At 37.0% G+C, this 13043-nt stretch overlaps 1 protein-coding gene across 4 annotated transcripts in view; it reads left to right on the top strand.

Moving 5' to 3' along the window:
* The window catches only part of SLC44A1 (solute carrier family 44 member 1), a 231099-nt gene that overhangs the window by 171401 nt on the left and 46655 nt on the right, over positions 1 to 13043 (top strand). Inside the window, exons 14-16 of one of the 4 annotated variants that reach the window (XM_070375175.1) lie at positions 1174 to 1410; positions 3257 to 3337; positions 6699 to 9064. In XM_070375175.1, the coding sequence (XP_070231276.1) occupies positions 1174 to 1410; positions 3257 to 3337; positions 6699 to 6722 (342 nt within the window). In that variant the 3' untranslated portion in view covers positions 6723 to 9064. Of the gene's footprint in view, positions 1 to 1173; positions 1411 to 3256; positions 4090 to 5770; positions 9065 to 13043 lie in introns of those variants that run through there. The other 3 variants (XM_070375177.1, XM_070375176.1, XM_070375178.1) reach the window with 3 other exon arrangements.

The following is a 13043-nucleotide window of genomic DNA, read 5'->3' as shown; positions in this document are numbered from 1 at the left end:
AAAGACAAAAGAATTCCCAGTCTCTTGTCTTCAACCCTGGGCAAGGAAAGGCTGCTGTGGTTCTTGAGGACTCTTTCTTTTTCTTTGTTATTTACAGCTTGATGCTAGGCCAGGTGAAGGGCTGGGCAAGAGTGAGGCTAGGATTCAGTGTACCTATTACTGTGATGTATCAGTATCCAAGTATTTGCTGAATGTTTACCTGGAAAGAGCAATGGGGTTGGCATCACAAGACTATATTTTGAGTGGTATCTGCTCTTTATTTTACTCTGTGGCCTTGGGCGGGTCAGCTAGGCTCTCTACGAATGTTTCCCAACCTATAATACAAGGGTGATAATGTTCACTTTAAGCTATTCATAGGGTTATTGAAAAACTGAAATAAAATATATTAAATGGACCGCAGAAAATTTAAAGTGCTGCATGTGTGGTGATGAAGCATCAGAGTAGGTGGTTCTTGACAGTGAGCAAATGGCTATTTCTTTTATTTTTACAGCATGAATGCGTTTGGCAATCTCTTTCTTCACAAATAGTCCAAATCAACACTTCATAGCAAATCGTATTAAACATACCACATGTTCTATGGGAAATAAAATACAAAGAGAAAGCTCTCAGAGATGTTGGTTGCAGCATAATCTGAAAACAACGTCTCCAAATGTAGGAGAAAGGTTAAATAAATTTTAAACCACCCACAGAATGAAAAGAGTATAGCTGAATATGTACTTAAGAAGCATGTATTATATATAAATATTAATGAGCTTTTAATGATTTGTTTCTATAGCATTTCATATATGTAAAAATGCTTAGAAAAAATACACAGCGATACTCTGCAATGTCAGTAATTTTCTTCTGCATGCTAAGAGTGTGTGTAATTTTTTTTTCTAAGATAGGTATACATTTCTCTTAGAGATTGCCACAGATGCTAAATAAGTGAAGTCTTAGGGAACAAGCATACCACTTGGAAAACTTGCTTATTTTTATTGTCAACATGGATGATGTTTTATGTTACATGATACACATGTATATGCCTATCTATGGATTACAATTTCTAAGTTGAGGGGGCGTGAATTCATACAGCCATCATTTCTAAATAGTAAAGAGGATTGTAAGTCTGCAGATGATGAAGAAATAAAGGTTTTCTGCAGGTTATTCAGTGTGGTCTTTTTTTCTCCGTTTCAGGTGCTGATAGTCTGCAGCACGGGTCTGGCGGGGGTTATGCTGCTCAACTACCAACAGGATTACACAGTATGGGTGCTGCCTCTGATCATCGTCTGCCTCTTTGCTTTCCTAGTCGCCCATTGCTTCCTGTCCATTTATGAAATGGTAGTGGATGTTTTATTCTTGTGTTTTGCCGTTGATACAAAATACAATGATGGGAGCCCAGGCAGAGAATTTTATATGGATAAAGTACTGATGGTAAGTACTTCAAATACCCTCTATTGCTTTGAGGATTAAAAATACTAATATAAATATTGTAAAACATTCTCTATGTTTAATTCCCATTATATGCAACTGAGTAATTAAGAATTAATCTGTAGCACTCATGAATGAGGCTAGTCTTGGGGAAGTCAGGGAAGAAGACCCTTTTGGCAAGAATGAGACCATTTCAATCTGCCTAGCTAGAGCAGTATCCCACTAAGAGTCCTGAGTGCACATTGCTCCCTTCTGCTCTCCTCGTCTCTGCAGTTAGATGAACTTACATAGGCGTTTTTAGCCCTTGAAACTGCAATGTTGGACCGCTCACGTTCTAAGTGCCTTTTCTGAATCAGGATTCAAAGACAAAAAGGTTTATTTCCCGGGTTGTAGTGCCTACCTGTATTTCTCCATCCACCACTTTTCTAAATATTATTGCTGTCAACCTGTTAAAACTCTTTATCCTAGGTATGCCAAGCCAAATTGAAGATGTTTTGTAATGAATACAGATTATCAGACCCATGACTGGTAGATTGTATTGTTTTCCATTAGTCAAGATCCAAACCTTTACAAAGATAACATAGTCTTTATAGTTACATAGCCTCTACAGCTTCCCTATATTAGAACCTCAGTTAAATGTTTTAAAAAATTTGGAAACCATATTAAAATGATTTAAATACTAGGATCTATGTTAAATGCTCCCAAATTAAAGATATTGTTAATGATACTTTGCTATTAATCTGTGAAATATTCCTATCTTAAGAATGAATAGTATTGAAGATTAAACATTAGACACTGAAATAACAAAACATCTTCCAGTAATATGGTTTACCCAGTTAAATCTAAAATAAATGTATTAATAAATAAGCTAGATTTTTTTTCAATTTCAAAAATTCTAAATGATTCAACTGACCTATTTGGTACTCATTATCTCTGTTACTAAGAACATCACCAGCTACATTTTTGGCATTTTTATAATCTCAATTATAATCCTAACTGATTATTCTCATCATTGAACTTGACTTAAGAGCACTGCATCTCTCTTGTGATTAAGGCATTTAGAAGGAGGCGTTTGTTTTGTTCTTTAAGCCACTGATGAAAAATGGAGTAAAAAATACAGTTTTTCTCATTTTAGTTTTGTCTATAAGAATGATGAGGATATTGAATGAGGAAGTACTCCATAAACTTTGACAGGATAGAAATGTTTCCTTTGGGGCATAATCCCATTTTAACTGCTTCTGACCAGCTGTTTCTGGTTGTTACTCCCTGTCTTCCTACTTTATAGAATAATTTCAAAGCCATATATAGACAATTTTTTTTAAGTAGCTTATTTCAGTTCAGTTCAGTTCAGTCGCTCAGTCGTGTCCGACTCTTTGTGACCTTTATGCCTTGGTAAAAATAGTATACTAAGTAGTGTGAATGCTTTCTTTTACCTCCTAGGGTTATTTTAAAGAGGGGGCTTAATGGAATAAAATGTTCTTGTTTCATTTATTTAGCCTTGATATGGAAAAAAGTAAAATAAGAAAACAAAATTCTAAGGGTGAGAAAATAGTCTTTTCTAAAAAACAAGAGTTATTTTCTCTTCCAGATAACTAAACATCTCTTTGAGTCTAAGTAAGATTGTCACGAGGAATGGTGGGAAAAAAGATTTTATATCAACAGCTTGCAGTCCGTACCCTCAAACTGAGCCATTCTTGTGTATGGTACCAAACATTATTTATTGCTGGTTTTTTTTAGGCCATCCGTCTACCATTACTGAGTCAAACATGTCAATATTCTTTAGAAATCATCTACTGTCTAAAGTCTGAAAGGACCTAAGAATTTATGTAATCTGGTTCCTGTTTTTCAGGAGTTTGTGGAAAACAGTAGGAAAGCAATGAAGGAAGCTGGTAAGGGAGGCGTTGCTGATGCCAGAGAGCTAAAACCGATGGTAGGTGGTGACGAGGGGGCAGCTGCCCTCCAGGAGTTTCACTTTCTCTTCCTCTCTCTCTCTCTCTTCACTGACTGCGCTTGTTCAGGAGAAGCTGTTGTGATCTGTATCACGCAGGACATGCTGCTCTTTCTGTTTGTGTGTTTACCCATCACTTGGATGGCGGAATTCTTGTCTCAGCTGAGGCCGCCCTCTGTAAAAGTAAGCTGAAAGGAACAGTGTTCATGGCGGGGGTTGGGGATCTCTTTGTCCCTGAGGTGAACTTGGCAGTTTCCATTTTTTTGTTTTTAGCTATCAGAGTTTAGTTTTCATGGGACTGAACATTTGGTTGTGCACTTGAACTGACAGTTTAATACTTATCATTTTAGAAGTGGTGATAGCAATTCCTTTCAACTTGCTGAAATTCATATTTCTCCTCTTTTTAATATTGGTTTATGTTGCTGTCTTCTCCCCTTTGCTGACTTTTTCTTCTGTTGCCTGGACTGTACTTTCTTTGTTTCTTAAGCGATTTTTCAGTAGCAAACAAGGCTATTTCCATCCACACCCACATTCCCTCTCAGTAAGACAATCTGGTCTTCTCCAGCCTCAGCTTAATTGTGAGAAAGATAAATTATCTCTTTTCATTTGAAAAAAACAACTTTAAGTTAACCAGTGAAAGAGAATCCTGAGTAGCTTTTCCAACACATATTCTTACGGCTGCATAATGACAGATGTCTTTAGCTATATTGGTCTAATTACTGCTTGTATTACAAATGTATTCTTCTTAAATAGCATGTTTATTTCAAAATATTATATAATTGCATACATCCTTAAAACAGTTAATTTAAAATAACATGCCTTCCAATTGCATATAATGTCCCAAGAAAGGTAAGGTAAGGATTCTTTTGTCTTTCTTCTTTATACGTTAATAAATGGTTTGAATTATAAGTCTCTAATTTAAGAAATAGATAGTTTAAAACAAGTCCATTTACGTATGTAGGAATAGAGGAGATGGGTTCATGGCAGAGGTACATGTTTATACAAAATAATTGCATAGTCAACCTGCATTAAAACCTCGCAGAATGTTTAGACATAAACTCTTCTCTATAACCCCATCTGTTGCCTGTTTCGGTGTTGCTCTTAATAGCATTGATGAGGGTAAAATCAAAACTTCAACACTTATAGTCCCAAGGCACAGGTTGCTCTAATCATAATTAAAAAGATCTAGAATGGCCATATAAACTCTTAGTTTTAAGTGTGCATCAGCCAGAACTAGATGAACAGGGAAGGGACGCTAATCACCAGTTTCTCCTATGAGAAACCTCACCTTCCTACCCTTTCTTTCTGCATCCCCTTTACTTCACATAGCCTGAGGGGGTTGAAGTGAAAATGCTGCCAACTCCAAGGTGGTCTGAAAAAAAGAGGAAGGCTTCCTTCTTGCCACTGCTTGGTTGTCCTAATTGTTCAGAAAATAAGGTTTCAAACCTAAAACTTTTAAAAGACACATACCGTCTTAAAATGTAAACTCTCCCCTCTTTTCTCTCTTATCAGCAGTTGAAGCTTACATTAAATCATTCTTCAGTGATAAGTGTTTAAAGAAAGGGAGAAATAATTAGAAGTTTAGCGCTAGCTACTCTGACCATGAGCTAGCAGGTATTTCTGTATTATTCTTGGGGGAAAGATAGCTGACTTGTGGCATACCAGAATGCAAATGTATCTTCTCTTACCTAGACCCCTCATTCATAGGCATTAGTACTAGGAGAACTGCCTGCATTATGTGGCATTCTACTAGAAGCCAAAAATGTAGAAAGGGTTTTTTCCCCTTAATATTAGTTTCAGTTTTGAATTAATATCCCTTAATTCAGAAACTGCATTAAACTCTTCATTCTGCCTTTATTTTATGTTGTTCACTGGTTCGTTGCTTGCAGATTAATGAAAAAGCTCTCTGCTATGTATCCAAATACATCTTTTATGTGCCTTGTTTTTCTGGTGCTTTGTACACTGTAGCATTTGATCTGTAAGAATGATATTTTAAGTGGTTCAAAAAGTCCCTGTGAGAGAAGTGTGAATTGTTGTTCACAGCATAGTTAAATCTTTTAACTTTTAAATCTTTCATCAGCACCTCTACTTCTTCTCTTCTTTTGTAGTATGCATGATAAGAGTTGACCCCAACTACCATCAGCATCTTGTGTATGTCCCTAAAGAATTATCTGAGAAATTCCCTCCTATAGTTTTGGGCTTGGTTGAATTTAGGATTGCTTGTTTGTATTTGCTTGGTTTAATTCACATGTTGTTCCCTTAGATGAAAGTTCTGTTAACAGACCATCATTTATAGAAACACTGCTGTTCAAGTTCACTGTCTTTCTCTTTAATGCAATAGTTTAATATAAGAGGGTTTTTTAGTCTATAAAATAATATGCAGAAATCTAAGATTTAAATATTTACTTTTGACAGGGGAATCACTGAACTAAATATCAGTTCAGTTCAGTTCAGTCGCTCAGTGTGTCCGAATCTTTGCAACCCCGTGAATCGCAGCATGCCAGGCCTCCCTCTCCATCACCAACTCCCGGAGTTCACTCAAACTCATGTCCATCGAGTCCGTGATGCCATCCAGCCATCTCATCCTCTGTCATCCCCTTCTCCTCTTGCCCCCAATCCCTCCCAGCATCAGGGTCTTTTCCAATGAGTCAACTCTTCGCATGAGGTGGCCAAAGTATTGGAGTTTCAGCGTTAGCATCAGTCCTTCCAATGAACACCCAGGACTGATCTCCTTTAGGATGGACTGGGTGGACCTCCTTCCAGTCCAAGGGACTGTCAAGAGTCTTCTCCAACACCACAGTTCAAAAGCATCAATTCTTCAGCACTCAGCTTTCTTCACAGTCCAACTGTCACATCCATACATGACCACTGGAAAAACCATAGCCTTGACTAGACAGACCTTTACTTCCAATTTACCTCTTAGACTTGAGAGAGAGCCTCACTAGTTAAGGAAACGTTGAAGGTTTGTAAGGTCTTTCTATAAATCTTTGAAAATTATTTTAGAAAAATTTACCAAATATGATGAGGTTTAAGAAAAAGATATTCTGGCCTTCTGCTTTTTGTCATACAGGAGAAACTTATAGAGAAAATGGAGAGAAAAACCTGGGCACTAGAGCAGTGTAAACTAGAGATGAATTCTCTGCCTATCTTAAAGATGACCCAGAGGGAAATGTGAATTTCAATAGGAATTTCAGCCCTTGGAATTTAGGTTCAAGGGAGAAGGATTCTCAATCCATTTTGCTTTATTGCCATTTGTGACCATCTGTGTATTTGTAACATCATTCATGATCTCCTTTTAATGATAACTGTCTAAGATTATACTCTGTATGACTTTGTTTTCTAGGCTTCGGGAGCAAGTTCTGCTTGAACCTAGCTGATCGTTATGGAACCCATTGACATTCCAAAACAATATATACACATAACTATGTATTTGTGTGTGTGGGTGTGTGTATATATGTATATGTATGTGTGTATATATATGTATACGTATATACACACACACACATAATCAGCCAAAATCAGAGAAAAGGAACAGGGATTTAATACCTTTTTTATGCTTATTTTTGTCAAACATGTACTCCTTTCATACGGGTGGCTTTTACAAGGCAACTGCCATCATTTAATGTTTTCAATTGTAATTGTCTTAATGGAAATGTTAAGATTCATATCTGATTAACATTTTTAATAACTTAGAGGAGATTTTAACTTTAATTATTTAAATTAGGTAAAATTATTGTACTGAATCCTCTGTCTAAAGTTTATTCAGGGGTGATTTCCCTGTTGTGTGCATAAAATCAAGACCTTATTTTACTGATGCATAAGTCCTAGTGGGACGAGACTAGGCATATGCTTTCAGGTTAATAAGGACTTCCTCCAATCAGTTTTCCCCAATCAAAGAAGCCATGTCATTTTCCTTTTAGAAACATACAAGTGGACCCAATTTGGGAATTTTCATAATAGCTCATGCATTTGTCAGCCAACATTAAAAAGTAACCAACTCCTCAGGTATTTGTAGTTTACCCTAATGCTTCTATAAAGAGAGTAGGTAAAAAAGAAAAGGGTAGATAATCTTTCTTATGCAAACTTTTTTCTTACATTTTGTCTTTCTTTCTTTTGATGTTAGTAGCATCCTCCACACATTCGTGTGCCTGATTTGAAAGGAAGCTGGGGCACCCAGCAAGTTTAGCCTTTAAGTTTCTGTGTATCGGTTTGCAGAGTAAATAATGCTGGGAGGAATAAAAAAGGGAGAGACACATGGAACACAACGCATTGAAAATTCCGGTGCTTGGGCTTCTGCTTCAGAGGAACCCTAGTGGCTTAGAGCTAAACGGCCATTTTATTCAAATGCTTGCTGTAAAATCTTAAAAACATACTGGCAGGTGCTCCTCTTCTTGGCAATTCATTAAGTATCCAGAATTCTATAATGTTTAACTGAAGAATTGGTTAACGTTTTGATCCTCAAGTGTTGAACGTTCTTTGTGTTTGGGGATGGGTTTTGGGTTTTGGGGGGTTTTTTAATTCCTGAAGCTTACCAGATATGAATGGCTAATATTCCATTGTTCTGCTTATTGTAATGGTGAATGCTTTAAGAAAAAAAAGTGTAATTTGCTAAGAATAATTCATGATCTGTTTATGCGATAACTCCTTTTTGTTACAATTTTTTTAAAAAAAGCTATTTTTGTTAATGTAAAGTAAATATTTCAGAGCAGATTTTTTAAACTTATTGCACTAAATACAGGCTCTGTACAAAATAAAAAAAGAAAAGCCTCAGCATTTTATCATTCCATGGAAGGAGAATCTTTTGAAAGAAAGCATTGCCTCCTACCAGAATTAGAAAATGAATTAGACCGGTATTATGGAAATACATACAATTAATGTCACTAGGGCTTAATAAGCAGCTGTTTGCTAATGTGCTTCCTTTCAAAGGGTTGGACCTTTAAATTGCTGCAAAAGGTAAATTGTACTTTTTTTTTAAGTATCCGTGTTCTTTAGCTAGGCTAAAATTTGCTAAATGCCTTGGTTTCTTTTCAAAGCTCATGTAATATTTCTGATTTTTCAGAATATTTGCAATAAGAGTCTGGAATTAAAAAAAAAAAAAAGGAAACAAGAGCTCATGTCTTGGCAAGATCACGGAAAAGAAAATTATGAGAGTAGCTAATTTGAAACAATAATTCTCCAGAATTTAACATCTAACATCTGATGTCACTAAATGGTATCATTGTGCTCTTTTATATCATTTGAAATGGAATAAATATAATCATGTAACTAATCATCCAAATAGGTGAGAGAGCAAATCATGTAAGAAAATTTAGCATACCTTCTGTTTCATAGCCACACAGATTATGGACATTAAGAAACATTGGGAACTAAATTTAGGATTGGCAAAAGTCTAGAAGATGGGTATCAAAACAGAAGACATTCCAGACGCTAGTTATTTTAGGAGGTGTCCCTCCAAAGTGACCTGCTGGAAGTCTTGCATTTGGAAATTAGGTTCTGCTCACTTGGACATCCCAGCACCATGGACTCTTGCTGCTCCCTGTTCCGTATGCTCGCAATCTCAGCTATTTGGAAGCCACCAGGAATGCTTTCTAATTATCATTTGCAACTAGAACTGTAATCAGAAAGAAATTTTGTATTTTTGTATAACTGGATTGTGTGCCATTTTATATAACAGGTCCTGTTTTACAAATAAATTTTGTTCTACTAACATTGTGTTTAGAAATTATGATCTATGTGTAACCATGTCATTTGTGTTCCAGATTAATTGCCAGCCTGTTTCCCCTGCAGTCAATGTGTGTGCCATCCAGGTAGATATATGCAGATGTGCATATATTATTATGCACAGGCATAATATTACACGGGCACACACAGAGAGATATTTGATTTATAGAATATCACTCTCTCGTGAGCTTCATTCCTTGAGGCATTTTAGAAAGACTCACAGAGGCTTTTTAGCAACGTTTGAATGTTTTGAGGTTATGTTTGGATAGTCCTGCTGCCGCTTTCATTCATCATGAGTCATTCCTCAGCTGGCCCTGGGCTGCCTCACTGCTATTTGCTCCCTGCCTCCCTCTCTGCCCAAGTGAGAAGAATAGAGGAAGAACAAAAATTACCTGTGAAATGTGGTTACCTGAATACTGTTATAAACCACTGACTCTGTGTTGCGGTTTTTGTCTTTTTCTGTGGTAAAGCTTCAAAAGCATGTTCAGGACACCTATTTCCAGAGTTGTAGTGAGCGTCCTGTCTCGTCAAGGGTAATCACAGTGAGAAGAGAATCATACTTGTTGCTGCCATCGGAAAATTCAGGCTCTGGTGCCTGATTCAGACTTTCTGGGCTCCTGCCTGAAGATTAAGCTCTGCTGTATATGATAGGGAAGGGAAAAGGTTATATTTCAGTATAAATCCGAGAGACCCATCTTCTATGGGAGGCTTACCAGTACATTAGGTAAACATTAGGAATTTAGCTAGAGCACTGAGATTGTATAATCCTTGCAAGGATGAGCACAGCTCAAAGCAGGTTGTTCCTTTAAACCATTTAATGCAGTGTTTAATGTTTAAGGATTAGAGCTTTTATCCTATCCTATTGCATAATTAAGTCCTAAGTTACTGCAGTTTAAGTAGCTTAACTGTATGTTTGTCCCTCAACTTTTTCCATTATGGTTGAGGAGGGGGCACTCACTGAGTCTATTTAAAAGTTATGTGGCAAATAAGTTTTCCCTTTGTACAGATGCTTTCTCTTATTTTTTTCTTTTTTCAGCGAAAGGCATTAAACTGCCAGTTCCCAATACCACTGATCTTGGTCTGCGAAGGGCTCTGTTATCTTCCAGGGCAGTTTCAGGATTTCACCCCACTAGAGGGTAGTGAGGAGATGACTCCTTCTTGTATTGTGGTCCTAAAACGCTTGAAACCAGAGTAAGGCTCCTCCCACCCTCTCCCTTACTACAGGCACCAAATATTCATGAGGCCGTATTAATGCCCCTAAGGCCCAGACCGTTTCCACCCAGCCCACTACTAGCTAATAAAGACCACTGAAAAGCCTTCAGTGTAGAATTCTGGGGTCATTCCCAAACCTAGAGCTGATGGTTATGGTGACCTGCATGTTTTATTTTATTTTTGATCAGTAACCTCACTTGAATTTTTGGAGTTTCCAATAGCCTTAACATAACCTCTGAAATGTTTCCTTCAGAAAGGTCTTTATAAGTTTTCACCTTTCAGTAAGTTTTCTACTGCTTTTTTCTTCTTTTTTTACTGTTACTTAAAAAAATAAAAATGAAATCCCCAGAGTGTGAAGACTTATCAGTGTACCTGCCACAGTTAATTTCTGTATTCTCTTCATATATTCCATCTGACAAATGAAAAGTGCACTATAATGGCTTGCCTAGAGTTGTTAAGATGTGGTCTGTGGATATATATTAGAAAATTGTGAGTTCATAAGCAAATGCATAAAGCAGAGCTTTGTGTATTATATATTCACAATGTAGAATGCCTTTTGCTTTAAATGCATATTCATGTATCTTTCTGTACTAAGGAATACATGATGGCCCATTTGAAAAGTAGTCTTTCTTCATAGACAGTGGCTGCTTTTAGAATTAGCTCATCTTTTTCATGGCACACAGCCCAAATTGTGAAAAAGCAGAATGCTTGAATGTGCCAAGAAAAAATATAAAGCTGGCAAACTTAGAAAACAAAATAAAAAGCATGTTGTATACACTTAAAAATTTTAAATAGCGTGTTTTCCCCCTTCATGTTTCATATATTTGAGTCAAATTCTTATTCTCCCAAGTTTTAATTAAGAGGGAAATTTTAATCCAATATTTAAATCTTTGAAGATGTCTTTCTTATAAAAAACTTCAATACAAAGTTTTTAAACTTGAGAATTTCTGTGGAAAACCTTTTCTATGGAAATACTGCAGTACCCTCTCTTCCTCCCCATATCCTTTTTATATGTGTAAAAAAAGACAAATTGTGCTTCCATTTCAATATCACAGGAACAGTTATCACTTTTCTAAATTAGATAAGAAGGATTTAAGTTTGGTATTTTCTAAAGGAATTCATTAGTAAATTTGTTAAAAAAAGATATGCAGTTGTTAGGGACCCAAATATTAGGCTATTTTATTCAGTTTTGATACTCAGTTTTACAGCATGAATGATTTCCTGAGAAATAACACTGTAGACCAGGGAATTCAGAATAGTAAAGCATTCAAGTAACTCATAGTCTAGTCAAGATCTAGCTGAACATCAAAGAGTTGTAATTTCCAAATGTTTCAGAAATCTCTCACTTTTATTTGCTAAGACATGAATTTAATATTTGATATTCAAAAGCAAGGGGCTTCCCAGGTGGCACTAGAGGTAAGGAACCCGCCTGCCAATACAGGTAGACATGAGAGACACGAGTTTGATCCCTGCATTGGGAAGATCCCCTGGAGGAGGGCACGGCAACCCACTCCAGTTATTCTTGCCTGCAGAATCCCATGGACAGAGGAGCTTGGTGGGCTATGGTCCATAGGGTCGCAAAGAGTCGCACACGACTGAAGTGACTTGGCACGCACGCGCTCAAAAGCAGGTTTGTAATCTTTTGCAGGGACCAAGGGGCCCTTTGAGAAGCTTATGGAAGGAATGAACTATCTTTCTCTCAAAGTCTCATAGCCTACCTATGAATATTGGTACTTACCAATTTCAGACATGGAATCATCCTTTTTTTAATTGAAGTATAGTTGATTTACAATGTTGTGTTAATTTCTGCTATACAATAAAGGGATTCAGATAGAAATATTTTTAAAAATTATTTTCCATTATGGTTTATCATAGGATACTGAATATAGTTCTCTGATACAGTAGGACCTTGTTGTCTGGACTCATTTTTTTTTATAGCTTGAAAACTTTAATTTAGTACCAGCTTTGAAAGTAAAAATCACACCAATGTGAATGAAAAACAGGACGATCAACACTGAATTTCCAAGATTTCCTTCTTTGAATGTGTGAGGATGTCTGTGTCCTGGGATGAATTTTTGGCAAGGTACCAAATTATTTACAATGGACAAGAAAATCCAAAAGGAAATAAATAGGGAATCTCTATAATTATCCATCTACCAAAACACTAGATTCTTTAACATTGTCGCTCAGATGTGACATTTATGTCATAGTGTTAACAGTAGATCTCTGTCTAAAAATAGATCTCAGTCAACATGACTGAGAACATTTGAAGACGATAAATTAGCAACCTCACTGTAGTTCATAGCTGACAACAATTTTTAGTGGCAGATGCTGAGGGGAGAAATTCAGAGGTTGCTTTTCTCCAAGCATTAAATCGGGGGGCAGGGGGAGGTGTTTCCTCCCATTTTGAGTGGTTTTCAGTCACCACTAGAGCCACCTTGGACCACTGCCAATGGGACTGTGCTTCTACTGCCCACATTCACTTCACCTTCCTTCTTTAGAATTTCTTCACATTTACCCCCTCGGGCTACCATGATAGCTCAGTTGGTAAGGAATCTGCCTGCAATGCAGGAGATCCCGATTTGATTCCTGGATCAGGAGGATCCCCTGGAAAAGGGATATAGGCTACCCACTCCAGTATTCTTAGGCTTCCCTTGTGGTTCAGCTGGTAAAGAATCCACCTGCAATGAGGGAGACCTGGGATTGATCCCTGGGTTGGGAAGATCCCCTAGAGAAGGAAAGGCTACCCACTCCA

The sequence above is a fragment of the Bos mutus genome, chromosome 8, assembly GCF_027580195.1.
Source record: "Bos mutus isolate GX-2022 chromosome 8, NWIPB_WYAK_1.1, whole genome shotgun sequence".
Classification (NCBI taxonomy): domain Eukaryota; kingdom Metazoa; phylum Chordata; class Mammalia; order Artiodactyla; family Bovidae; genus Bos; species Bos mutus.
The sequence above is the reverse complement of the archived record's forward strand: the minus strand, read 5'-3'. Positions and strand labels throughout refer to the sequence as shown.